The sequence below is a fragment of the Brachyistius frenatus genome, unplaced genomic scaffold (assembly GCF_029030835.1).
Source record: "Brachyistius frenatus isolate BFR_SWC_R1_liver_20210118 unplaced genomic scaffold, ASM2903083v1 Contig_28, whole genome shotgun sequence".
Lineage (NCBI taxonomy): Eukaryota > Metazoa > Chordata > Actinopteri > Embiotocidae > Brachyistius > Brachyistius frenatus.
In genome coordinates this window covers 1358849-1372870 of record NW_027210627.1, presented here as the reverse complement: position 1 = coordinate 1372870, position 14022 = coordinate 1358849, and the positions used below count along the sequence as shown (strand labels likewise).

Genomic DNA, 14022 nt, shown 5'->3' with positions numbered 1-14022 from the left:
AGACAAAACTAAAAGGAAAACAAGCAGATAGAGGATGAAGTCTGCCCTCTGAAAGGAACAGGAGAACAAAAGGTAACAGCAACTTTCTAGACATATAACATATCCTTATTCCTGTTTCTAAAGTTTGGACATCGGCCCTTGTACATTTAAATGGCAGTAAAATCAATTTAAGCACACTGTTGATTCTAGAAAACCTCTTTCTGGCGCTTGTTATCTGAGGGTTCAGCTATCGCCCTGCTTCATGTTGACTTTGTTCCATCTCTTGATGCTCTGCAGGATGTCTGATGAGCTTATCTAGGGATAGTCAACCTGCCGGACTGAAGACGACACTTCCTGTTTGAGTGATGGGGACTGATGAAGTAACATTCAGGAAATAAAGAGCAGTGTTTTCCAGGAGAGATGTGTATACAGTGCATGGCTGATGGCATCAACTTCACTGTTTAGCACAAATTCTGTCCTGCATTTACTGCCACAAAAGGCAGGAGGCTGTGTGTGAAAGTAATGACTCAAACATAATAATGGGAAGGTGTTTCTTGGGAGAAGTTATTGTGGAAGGCCACAACCAGAAGTCACAGTTCTATTGACAGAGGATGGACTGAAAAGAGTCAACTCTTGAAAGCCAAAAAGGTCTTTCCTGTAGAAATGGGCTGCACAGAATGTATATAGTACAACATGAGAATTCCACAGCTTTATGACCCAAATGATCGAATGATTTTATGGTTGATTTGCCCCCGGAAAACATTTTAATCATTCCAGGCAGACTATAAAAATCTCTCAGCACATAGATACCTTTTGAAGATGCAACAAGCGGCTGGATAACAGCTAAAAAATAATAATAAATAAAGTTTTCATCCTTAGATTTTCAGTCACAAATGTAGCATAGTGTCAGCATGAAATAAATTAATATAAGATTTTACCTGCCACTCTTTGGGCCACCAGACCTTCAACGTTGAATACTTCATCAGGCTCACTGTCTCTTGGCTGGGGTGACGGTGAGGCAGCACCGGGACTTCTCTGCGGCTCAGAAACCTCGGCAGACTGGGACAGCGTGGTTGGTGGGTAGGTGTTGGTGGGCTTGAGCTGAAGGTGGCCACTTACAGCGTGGGAAACTTGTGAGGAAGTGCTGGATCCAGGTGTCTCAGAAGTGTAACCCAGAGATCCGTGGACAGGTGCGGCGTCAACTGACATTTGAGCTGGTGACGACTGGTTGCTCAGGCTGGACATGTGGCCAGCAAAGTGGGAGTGAATGGCAGCATCGGTCTGGTAGGAGGGCCTGGTTTGGTTCTGAGAGAAGGACGGCTGGGTTGTCACTACAACACTGTTTTCCCTCAATGGAGCACTTTGGGACTTTGTCAGCTGTGAACGGCCCGGTTCCAGGTCCAACATGAGGAGATTAAGGGTTTCTATAGATTGCTCAATCTCTTGCTGAGAGGCGCTCTGGCGATGAGGGAACTGTGGCAGGCTGTGGTGGCTGGGCATCGCCACTGCAGAAGAAGGTGGACTAAAAGTAAGACCTTCAGTCATCGGCTCCTCGGGTACACCAAACTGCTGCCAAACATTGAGACCACGTTGTACGGCATCCCTGCTACTAGTGGTGCGGGCGGGAGCTTGCGGCATAGACTTTGGATCTGCACCAAATGACTGCGAGCGGTACAGACTACCATTTTGGGTAGCCATGTAATTACCAGAGGATGCCATTGAATCACTTTGGGTCAAGGTGACAGGTTTGTCAGGTCTTCCAACGTGAGGTTGGACGGTTTCGAGAAGCTTTTCTGGGATGCTGCGCTCCAGGTATGGCACATGGTCCTGGCCATTGATAAGTGGCTCCGACTGGTAGTAGAGATCAGCTGGTGTAGCCCGGCCATCTGTCGAGGAGAATGTCCCAAGACTGTCCACACTGTTGCCTTCCTGACTGGTAGGAAGCTCATCATCTAAAATGTCGGTTTCACGATCAATGCTACCGTGCCCATTAACATGGATCTGGGCGGGCACCAGGTGGAGCATTCCTCCAACAGTGGATGTTGGGGTGGACAGGTAGGCCTGTCGGTGCATGGGCCCCTCCAAGCCACTCAGCAGTTGCTCCAGCTCCTTTTTCTCTTGGGGACTGATTGGTTGTTGGACAGGCGGGGCGTGGTTATGGACTGAGGGTAACTCCTGTCCCACGGCAATATGCGTCTGGCTCACCGTGGAAGCCTGAGGGGCTGCCGTCGCTTCATCAGTTCGGTCAGTTTTGATGGAGGCAGTGGAGTTTCCTGAGTCGCTACTCACTGACAAGGCATGGTCGACCGCAGGTAGAGCGTGGTCAACAGCGGTGGGTGGAAGGCCGTTCGATGTCACTGTTCCTTCAACACAGTCCTTTTTGCGAACTTTGGCGTAGAGGCTGCCGTCCAGTGGTCCTTGGGTATGGATAACTTCTGAAACAAACAAGTATGACAAAGTCTCATTAGAATCAGATTATGCTTAATAGGACACTCAACAATGACTTAGTTTTCCCCAACCCTGTAATTTTCAGTTGCTCAACTATTTTTAGACACTAACTTGGCCAATACGGACATAAATGTGTATTCTTCTAAATATAAAGCACATGGGATTCATCAAGACATTACGATGTGTGAGGAACTATTAGAGAGAAGTATGGGTATCAGGAGATTGTGTGGGCATGGCCAAAGCAGCTGCAGTTAAATTAAACACTGGCTCATGTCCACCTATTCTACCAGCTTCAGGAAATGAGCAGAGTCTGTGGCATGCACTGTGGAAAAAAAACGATGAAATCACAGGAGCCCTGCTTTGCCCTTTCTCAAACCAACTGCAATAATCTGTACCACCAGAAACATCCTGACACATCAAAAGATCAATCAGTTGTCAGTTTTATTTGCTATTGACCCTCACAACAGGGGGGGGGACAAAGGATTAATCAACATCGCAGACTTAATCTGCCAAGTTGCTCGCTCATGAACCCACATGGAAGGCTGTATCGTAGATGAACATAAATGCATGTATACTGTGCATTCACATAAAGCCACAACCAAGGCTAGTGAAGAGGAAGTAGGGTGCCCCAATCAGAAGAAGTTAGTCATCACTGGAAAATCTGCCTCACTGTAAGGAAGGCCTGGAGGCTTTTCCTGGCCAATGAAACCCGAAGCAAAACACAACACACTGAAAGTCAAACTGAAAAGGTTCAAACACACATGTACATACACACAAGCTTACAAGAACGTTTTTCCTCTCTCGTCCAGCCAACACGGTGCATCAACGCAGACTGATTTATCAACCTTCTCATATAATCAAAGGCAACCAAATTGTGAGTTCATTCTTCAAGTAAAAAATCACAACTACGCCACACGCTTTACACCATTTAGTAACATTTTGTGTAGTTATACATACTTCAGGAGAGTAAAGAGTCAAACAATACCTTGTCAGACACCTCCTGTCCATTATAGTTCCCAAGAAACCTCATAACCTCATGATGAGGTGCATCCTGATAACCAAATCAGATTCTACAGCTGGGAAAGGAGCCGCACAAAGAAGCTGTCTGTGTCTCTGTAACTTATAGATATCTCCATCTCAGCTCCAGTGAATACGAGGCTCTGTAACAGAGCTTAGTGGGCGTACACGAGCTGGGTACTGCAAGGTCTCCTTCGCTGGCCTGGGGCAACTTGCCAAGGGAATGGCGGCTGTACTGTCAAGCTGCTGATGGAAACAAATCTGGTGGTTCTTGGTCACAGAAAATCACAGCGGATGTTTACTACAAATATGTTAGTGAGTTTGCTTTGGTGCATTTGTGGGCCACATGCAGGAAAAAGAGGCGATGGAGGCTTCTAGCAGATCTAGTCAGATAATGGCCCGTTGTAGAATCACATACCATTTGGACGATGTATCTTCAGTGTATACCTAAAGTTCAGTAAGCTAGTCAACTATAATTATCTTCGTCAATACAGTCCAATGACAAAGCAGGTATCCAGAGTTTTGTTTGTTGTTATTGTCAATTCTCCACCAAATGTTGACTCCCCCAAAAGGTTAGCCGGTAAGACAGGAGGTCCAAATCAAGTCATCATTACATATTTATATATCTCACGAAACTGCGAAAGTATCAAGTGAGGATCAAGCTGTGCATGCATTTCCACTGACAGGAGCGCACACACACACACACACACACACACACACACACACACACACACACACACACACACACACACACACACACACACACACACACACACACACACACACACACACACACACTTTTACTTTTAATGTAGCCATGCTGATAAACATAGGCATAAGTCGTGAAAGAAGAGCCCTCCTCACTTTCTCCATTTCAGTACCTTTATAATCACCTGCCCTGCAGACAAATTTTACTCCCACAGTTAGGACGATCAGTCACACAAGCAGAGCTGATCTCACATCCTCACTGCCTGAACTACAACACTTCAACAAGCTACCGCAAATTAGTCCTGTCAAAGGAAACATCAGAAACACCTCCACAGGAGGAGGTTCCCCTACCTGTGTGAGCGCTGGACGACAGTACAGCCCCAAAACTAAGCTGGGAAAAGTCCTGCAGAGGAGCCCCCGGGGTGGGACATGAAGGATTACAGCAGGAGTTGGGGGAGTTGGTTTTGGCTACTGGTCCTTCTCCTCCTCCCTCTCCTGAATAGCTTGCTGTCTGGCCGGAGAGCTGCTGCTGCTGCTGCTGTTGCTGGCTGCTCAGTGGCTCGCACTACACTAAAGGCTGCCCCTGCTGTGTGTGTGTATGTGGGAGGTCTATCACAACGGCCTGTTTGACGGTGCATGTGAGAGGTGGGGGTGGGGGGTAATAGGCCGCTGAATTCTGGGTTTGATAGAATGACATCAGTCCGATGAGGTTGGAAACTCTCTCACTCTCTCTCTCTCTCTCTCTCTCTCTCTCTCTCTCTCTCACACACACACACACACACACACACACACCTAGTTCTTAATGTACATCTTTTTATGAACCATAGGGTTTGTATACTTTACTAAAAAGACCCTTTGTTCATTAATTATAACACTTACCAGTTATGTTATAAACTGAACTAATATACATCCACTAACATTCATAGAAATAATCTCTTTCCATGCACACAGATGCACGTCCTTTTACCCGCTGGTGTCAAAAACCATTCATGTAATGGAAAGAGCCATTTTGTCCAACAACAGTGATTTAACAAGCTAGAAAGCAGGGCGAAAACTCCACCCTGCTGCAGTCAGATGGAAAAACAGAAAAGCTTATTGAGAAAAAAAAAAAAGAATAATACATGGAGCGGCTGCTGATTGGTTTTGTTTCGAATATAAGAAAGAAAGAAAGAAAGAAAGAAAGAAAGAAAGAAAGAAAGAAAGAAAGAAAGAAAGAAAGAAAGAAAGAAAGAAGCTTATTTTCCTAAAGATAAATGGTGATGTAGATGCTTAACGTTAGTTGTTGGGATGGAAAGATGGCGTATTGACAAAACCCAACCCTTTCACCACCGTTTGGAAGCTCTTCAGTCTGTAGGGCAGATTATCACCAAGCCATTTCCATTCCTTAACACAATTCAGAAAAATAACAACAACCACATACATCATTCTGACAGATAGTAAACATCTGACTTTGAAAATTCAATACAAGTAACATGATTGTCGAACCAAGTCCCTTGTTTTTATTCCTTTCTTTCTTGCCCCATTTCCTTTCCCTGGCCTCCCACTCTATTATCTCAGTGATGATGATGATGATGGTAATGACTACGATGGTTCCAGCTGTGCTGTGATCCCACTCTCAGATCGAATTAAAAGCCTAAGTTTAGTCAGGACCTCTAACTAGCTCATGTCTTCACTTAAAGAGACGACGTGACCAATCGGCAGAATCCCCATTTGTACTACAGGAAACTCAATCTGTCACTTTAAACTTGTGCTACTTTTTTAGGCGAGGCGGACTATTTATGTTGAGGACGCTTCCGTGTGTGGTGCGATGTCTGCTGCTGTTTTCATTGGGTTGAAATTAACCCACATAAGCCTCTACAAATAACCTTTGACAGCTTTCCTTCAAGTGATAAGAACGGGCATGTGCATGTGTGATATCCTACACTGTGTGTGTCTGTGTCAGCGTGTTTTTACACACTCCCTAGGAGGTAAATAGTTGCTCTGTGATCCCAAGCACATTACTGAGAGGATCATGTCTGCAGTCCCGACCTCGTAGCCCCAACTAATTATACAACTGCAGGAGAGAGTGAAGAAATGTCTGGCGAGTCTGGAACGACCCATCGGTCGCATCGCTACATCCAGGGACAAAAAAATAAAAAAAAATAAACAACCGTCACAGATAAAGATCTTGCATGTGAACAGAAACATGGATGAATATAGCTCTGCAGAACTTGACATGTTAAGGTGCTGTCAGATATTTTGAGGTTCTGTGGGCCAGTTGGTGCAAGTGACCTCTTCATCTCCGAACTTTGAGCTCTGACCCTGGTAGCAATAGATAGATGGGAGAGGGGGTGGAGGGGGCGGGGGGGGGAGAGTTAATGTCTTCTGGCATTAACAAAATGCAATGACGAAACACTTTCTGAGAATGTCCCTGAAGGTCTCAAAGCTCCAAACGCTAATAGCTGGACGAGAATAAAGTTCCAAGTGTGTTTACATGTAAGAAGCCCAAGAGAATAAACAGCCTCAGTAGCTGTACATGATGGTGTAACTGTATGTAAGTATAGCACTGGTGCCATATTTGGTAAAAGTTAATGAATGAACTATTGATTTGACAACAAAGCGTGCCTTTACTGTACATCAGGGCTCAAGGAACCGTATTAAAGTAAGACCGTGGCCTCGTAAATGAGCTACACGAGAACGCTATTACATGTTCTGAATGGGATTCATTTGACTTGTGAAGACTGATGAAAGAGTCAGCCAAGGACTAATGAAGCAGACCTGATAAAAAAAAAAAAGTATTGTAGTCCTCGTCATGTTGGTGGCTTACTTATGTGAGGTAACTACGTTTAAATACAATTTAGCTAATGCCGACATTCGTATCCCCAAAAGGCTTAGTCAAATGTAAGTACAGGAACTCTTTCTAGTTTAATGAACACTTGCTCTGCAGCTCATTAAATATACATCAAAGTTTACTGTGAATCAATATGTGTGAGTGCAGACCTCTTAGGACAGGGAAAAGAAAGGACAAGGTAATAGACGGTTGTTTGGAACAGGCAGGAAAAGGATATTGATTACCTTCAATCTCCTCAAAACTGGCCAACTCTGCCCTGGCTATTTGTAGTACTATCTGTAGTTCCAAAAAATGCCTTAGAAATGAACATCAACTCAAGTAGCATCAAATAACATCCCTCATATCACTGCAAAATACCTAACAACCTGTCGCAAGTAACCTGTAGCCACCATTGGTCAAACGTAGTACCGATATCGAGCAAAAATGTGACTAAAAATAAACACAGAAACATCGCCATAAGCTACACACACCATGCACTATAAATCAGCCCAACAGTTCATCTATGCAGAGCATTATGTTTCACTCTGGATGAGGCTGTGTCTCAGGAAAAGTCATCAACGGTCGTTAGCGGCACGGCTGCAAAAGGAAAATTTGAAGGGCCAAATGAGGAGAGCGTCTGATGAGCTGGCTGCAGCAATCTCATTCTGGAGGTGAGGAGACATGCTGATGGACCGAATCTTGCTAGCTATGGTTTGGAAAGACCACAAAGACAGAACCACATCGTTTGGCCTGAAGCTCTGATAGTTTATGCAGATCCTCCTAAAAGCAACTCTCGTCAGCTCTTGTTCTAATCAACATCTCGGTAAATGTTTTGGATGCAAACCGGTCCCGCTCCGGAACCAGATACTTCCTGGTATTAGAGCTGCATCGATACAATTCTATGGCGGGTTAAACTGTCAAGAACCCTTTGAGAATCTTCAGCTAACAAAAACTCTGATTACGGTAATATATACTATACCGAACGATTGCTGTTACTTTTTACTTTCCAAAATGTGAGACGGAGAGAGAGGAAGAGAAAGAGCAGAATACCTGAATATAAAAGCCCTCTGTTGTACCAAACAGGAGAAAAGGAGATTCTCTGGCCTTTATTAGGTGGTGTTTCTGTGGCTTACATCCACAATTTCTTCCGTAAATTCACTTTCAGTCCAGTTTGGCCGGTACATTGTATCACCTGCCAGCAAGAACCAAAAGATGACCAAGGTGGTATTACACTCTAGAAGTTATCACGTTCTCTTCCCATCCATGCAACTGTCCTAAACAACCAGTAGATGTCTTTGGTCCAGTGACGAGGGCGTGACCCCTTACCGGCTCGCTCCATTTCTGGCTTTGTGTTGGTAGGAACACATAAATAAACGACCGGTACCGCTATCACAGGTTGGAATTTTAGGTAGTGACTTTGGACCATCAGCACCCAAGAAATCCTAAACTGTTGCTTAATAGAGAAAAATGGAGGTTCCTTGATGTCACTGGCAGAGTAATGACGAGCCTTACTCTGCTTCTCCCAGCAAGGTTTCCGGTGAAGTGAAGATAATAAAGAGGGAGAGGAGGCCAGTATTTGCGTTGGAACCAACATAAAAGTGTTTGAGTTCATGCAAAAACAGTTATCCCTTTTCTCCTCGTGAAATTCATCTCCTGTGTCTTTCCACCTCTTGGCTCTGAAGGGGTCTATTCAGTGAGCTAAGTGACCCGTGCAGAAGGATGCCCTGGGCCAGTAACACAATAAATAGGACACCCAGTAAAGAAAATGAAACTCTTGGTCCCTGCTTTCAGTTCATTTAAATAGTTTGGGGAGACCAAGTTAAAGCAGAAGTTCCTCGTCAAACCCAAATTCAATGTGAAAGAGGCGTTCCAACACCTGTGACCAAGGTGTTTATAGACATTTGGCCCTCAATGGGAGACAGTGGGAGCCAACGGATGTCTACTAGAGTCAGGCTTATCAAATTTACGGCTTAGAAATGCCTTATTAACACAAAATAAATAAATAAATAAAATACCATCCACAAGGAAATAATGCTGTTTGCCAAGGGATTTGTGTGTGTCCTTCTTCAACAGTGCAAAGACATCAATACCGGCTAAAAGATGGATAAAGACGGGGTCTTGTGAGAGTGGCCTGTGGAAAGTGCTCATGATTAATTACGTCCTGGCTCTTCTGTGGTACTTTTTGCCAGATCAGCTGTGTAAAGATGGCTGGAGAAACAGAGAGAGAGAAGGAATGAGTGTGTCTGGCCAACAGCTGGAGCAAAGCTGCATCCATAAGTAGGTAACAGAGCGCTCATTCATTCCCACACATTATGGACTGCCGATAACTGCCATTGTCTCTCCGTCTCTCTGGATTAGCCATGTCCTGCAAAGATCTGTACACTCCTCACACTGTAGTACTTCAGCTCTCAAGGCCAATGCAAACAATACATTGTAGAACGCTTCATATGGATGTGTTAAATAACTATTATCCTCTGACTGTCGCCTCACAAAAGCCCCTGTCACTGTGCCCCCACAACCAGGGTCCAAACAGGAACACCACAACACAAGGCACTTATTCATTCTTTGGGGTCCAATGCAGTCTTTACTACAAGACCAGTCCTTTATTTTTTTCTGTCTTGGCTGTTATGCAATCGAAGCTGTGCAAAGTTTGGAGTCAAAGCAGCCTAATCCGCCCAAAGTCTCAGACCAGACTAAGCGACCGATAGCATGGAAGCCTGTTGCCAACACAAAGGACCAGACGTTTCACCTCTGCATCTTCTTGGCGAAATACAACAACCTGTCTTGTGTTTCAACCAAATCACATTCCTGAGTCCCTGAGAAGTGCCAGATGCAAGAATGTTCAGGCCAGCTGATATCACAAGAAGTGAACAGCTGCCATCCAGATACAGGAACATGTTAATCTCATTTTCATTTAATCATGAAACAACTCATCTGGAACGATCTGGCCACCATGACAACATCTGTAGAATAGATGGAAGGAGAATACAACCCGCTGGAAGTTTGGGCCGCAATGTGAGCAAGTATGTACCCCTGCTGAAGGGCCCATTAGCAAAAGGCTGACTCTGGATCAACAGTTCTACTCATAGACTGTAAATTTAAAAAAGGGATGTAGCCTCGGTGACGCTACATTCTGCTCATCCAAAAATGGGCAAAGAGGTGGTGCATAGGTAAACTGAGCCGAATGAAGTCTAGTTTGCAGGAAGCTAGTCAACTGTGATGGCACCCACTTGTCTTTAAAAGAGCCCCGCCCTTAATTATGCATAATTATGAGGCCTAATACAATTTTAACGTGTGAGTTACATAAAAAATTAACCCCTCTACAGGTGTCATGAACGAGTTGTAAACATGTTTATTTCTGCTGCAAAAATTTTGCATTTTAGTCTGAGGATCAACTGGGTCGGTATTACCTCACTTTTGGAGCTAGCCTCAAGAGGCCATTTGTGGAACTGCAGTTTTTGCCACTTCCACTTTATTGGAAGTTGCTTTCCCTGGATCAATTAAGATAATATTCCTCACCAGATTAATTTTACATATCAATTTCTTGTTAATATTTAAACATGATTGAATTCACACCAAAAAATTATATTTAGGGTTAGGATAGTGTTTAAAAGATACTTTATTGTACCGAGAGTATCTAAAGACTGAGACGTGACAGGAATTTATAGTTCATTTGGAATTAGTAATGGCTCTACTTCACTGTCTGTGGAAAGTATCTCAGTCAGCCGTATGCGCCCAAACATAGTCTCAGCAGTGATATCATTCTGTTGCATCAACTTGTTTCTCCACCAGGATTATGTAAATCCCCCCCATCCAAACCCCACCCATTTCTGTGGCTCACAAATACAGACTTAAATTTGACTCGACTCATTTAAGCCCCTCTCTCTCCTGCTATAAGAATGTAGCGACAAATCGTCTGTACCCAAAGGGCGGCCATGGTCGACTCAGACTTTCAGTTGGATCAGTGGAGTCTGCTGGAATAAATCTCAGACTAATGCGTATGAGGTCACAGAGGAAGTGTTAACAAAGTACAAAACAACACAAGGAAATACTTATTGGACCCTGGATAAACAGTAACTTTATGGCATCAGAAAATATGCCGATGTAGCAAAATCAAGGACACTTGGCGAGAATTTGCAACAATGCCTGAAGACTTCCAGCTCAAAAACACATACTGAGGTCTTTCATGTAAAGTTCAAGGAGTTATGTATAGGCTTAGGCATTATTCCCATTTTAAACTAAGTGCTGCAATGAAATTGAACCCACGTGAACCAAGAAGTCTGTCTGTACAGTCTTATAGATGTTGAAAATAGACAGATTTGGTTATATTTTTACAATTTGCTTTGGCTTTTTCTTCTTAATATGTTTGTCTGTGCTGCAGTTTTTAATCCTGGATAATAGTCTGCTTCCTTGTGTTAGTGTTTCCTTTAGACATCCTTTAACAATGTTGCCACAATCCAAGATTACAGCAATTAACGTACTAAGCATAGTGACATTTTTCCCAAAAGAAGCGATACCCCTACTACATGAATGAAAACACATTTTAATAAAGATGAAGTATACTTTCCCATTAAAAAACAGAGGATTTTTTGTTTTGTTTTTTAGCAGAGATGGAAAACTGAATTCGTAAAAGATGAAACGTCAAAGGCTCTTTTTCCTTTTGAGCATAGTTGAAGCAGATTAACAAATAAAACACAAAGGGGCAAAGCATTTGGATAATAGACAACTTGAAGTCAATAAGTAATTCAATACACTTCTAGAAGCAGTAAAAATCAAGTTTCCACATTTACAGTCCTGAGCATGTTACTCACATGTTGTGAAAGACGTCAGCTGCTGAATTTGTGACAACTTTTCTTTCCGCCGTTACATAAAAAGCAAACTGGTCACAGTTTCACGGCTGAACTCTTCAACAACTATTAAAACCTTGAGGAACAGACATCAGCTGCATCGCGGCAGCGGGAAGACGAAAGATACGCCGGACACAAGTTCACCATGTAACTCTTTAGAAAAGTGTCTGTCTGTGCTGAGCAGCGGCGTGCACAAAAAAACCCACTCTGACATTCCCTGTCACTCCTCCTGTGAATGTGTGCACAAAAGAGCTTCACAGTCGAGCGCAGGACTTTGCCTTTAACTCCTCCGACTCCTCAGAGGACGGAGAGAGGAGGGAGAGAGAAAAGGTGAACGTGAGAGATCGAGAGAGAGAGAAAGTGAAGGGGTGAAAAAGTATGAACCAACCACGAATCATTAGTGAAAATTCTATTGAAGTTTTTCCACAGCAACATACGCATCTGATTCGATTCTGCACAATAACATCGCAAATATCAATGTTTATATAACTTTTTTGTATAATATACAATGAAACTAATATAATTGAATTGGAGAACTCAAAACAGCAGTAAAGATATGTTTTGTAGGAAAAGGTTGAGGGATTGATAACAAATACATCATGTTATCATATTTTGATCTCTGGTGAAATCTGTTTGTCTTCAGTCTCATGCAGTTTTTTCCTCATCACTCATGTCTCCCATCTCTCCCCAGTTATTCCAGAAATGCCGGGGGTTTGCCAGCTGAGTCAATCACTGGGACCGAATAGTAAACAAAAACACAAGGGTCTGCCGCACCACAAGCGACTGTCAACATGCATTGACGAAAATATGATCCACCCTTCGCTGTCGGTGCAGAGGAGGAGCTGCACATCTGCTCCTCGCACAGTTTCCTGCAGTAACGATTGCAAATGGTGACGAGTGTTGAAGGAAACCGAGCATCAACAAGGATTCTGCTGGGAAAACTAATATTTTTACTCAACTCATTAAACTCATATTTGAATGTTAGTTAACAATACTGCAAAGTTTGTAGTTAAGGGAAATGCAGCAGGAAACAGTGTATCAGAGTAACAGTGGGATCAGGTTATACTGGATTGGACGTTACTATTCTTCAGTTAGCAAAACAGCTAATAAAGTATTAGGAAGTAGGCGATGCCAATCAGCAAATTCAAGTGGAAACTTCTTGGTCTGACATTATGCTTCATTTAGTTTGGCTCCTGTTTGCTTTGCGTCTGTATTTCACTTTAGTGCTCAAATAGAAATTATTATTTTAAGCATGACACACGGATGACAAACTTCAACATATGCTCTTTGTTCATGTCCTGTACTGCGCTGGCCAGTCTAACACATGTAACTCCACATTCTTTATATATTGCTTTGTAAAATAGATGGAGAAACTCTACTGTTTATCTTGGAATTGGAGAATCAGAAAATAAAATTGTTGATGCTGAGTTGTGGGATCTTTTCTGATAGCAGTATAAAAAAGTATGACTTTATTTCAACAATCTGAGTGTGGGATCTAAAGTGCATTTAGACTGTGTCCAAATCCACTTTTACAAATATTAATACAAAACAAGGTGCATGGTTCACCTACGGACTGTTAATTAATCATAGGGATGTTTTGGGCGTAACATGAATTAAACCAATCAGAGATCTGTCTCCTATTCCCTTGCGTTGTGTGAATTGACTTAAGACCAGGTTTTGATTGGTCAATTGCATAATAACCTTACTCTGCCGCAGGATAGAAATGTGTCAACAATGCACCTGACTACACCTCAGACCAACAAACCTATGGGCGCTGGACAGAAAAACGCCAACCGCTTTGTGCAAGGTGTGAGATAGAGCCCATTGTGCATCTGATCAGTCTTCAAATTGGACTTCTTCAATCATATTTATCTTCTCACCAGCACCTGAAGACATGCGAACACACCCACACCAACAAACCTCTGAATAAACCTTTAGATTGGTGATTGCAGGTCTAAAATATGAAACCAAAGGTCAATCTTGTTCACTGACCAAATAATCCATCAAAAAACTACAACAAAATCTGGATAAGATTATCAAAAATGTTAACAATTCTTTTTCTGTATACTGAAAGTATATTTTAAAGTTACAGTGGCTTCTGTATAAGTGAATTGTGTAGGTGTTTTTCATTTTGATTATTGTGTTCATGCAAGATGCACAACAAAAATCCCTGCGCTAAAATGGCCCCACAACAGCTATAGCTGTTTTTTATGG

The 14022-nt window shown here is 42.9% G+C and overlaps 1 protein-coding gene across 15 annotated transcripts in view; it reads right to left on the bottom strand.

Annotated features, from left to right (window-relative positions):
* Positions 1–14022, bottom strand: part of tns1b (tensin 1b) — a 172640-nt gene that overhangs the window by 19481 nt on the left and 139137 nt on the right. For 14 of the 15 annotated variants that reach the window (XM_069698814.1, XM_069698816.1, XM_069698812.1 and 11 more), the window contains one exon: positions 918–2414. In XM_069698814.1, coding sequence (XP_069554915.1) covers positions 918–2414 — 1497 coding nt within the window. The remainder of the gene's footprint in view (positions 1–917; positions 2415–14022) is intronic. The other variant, XM_069698813.1, reaches the window with a different exon arrangement.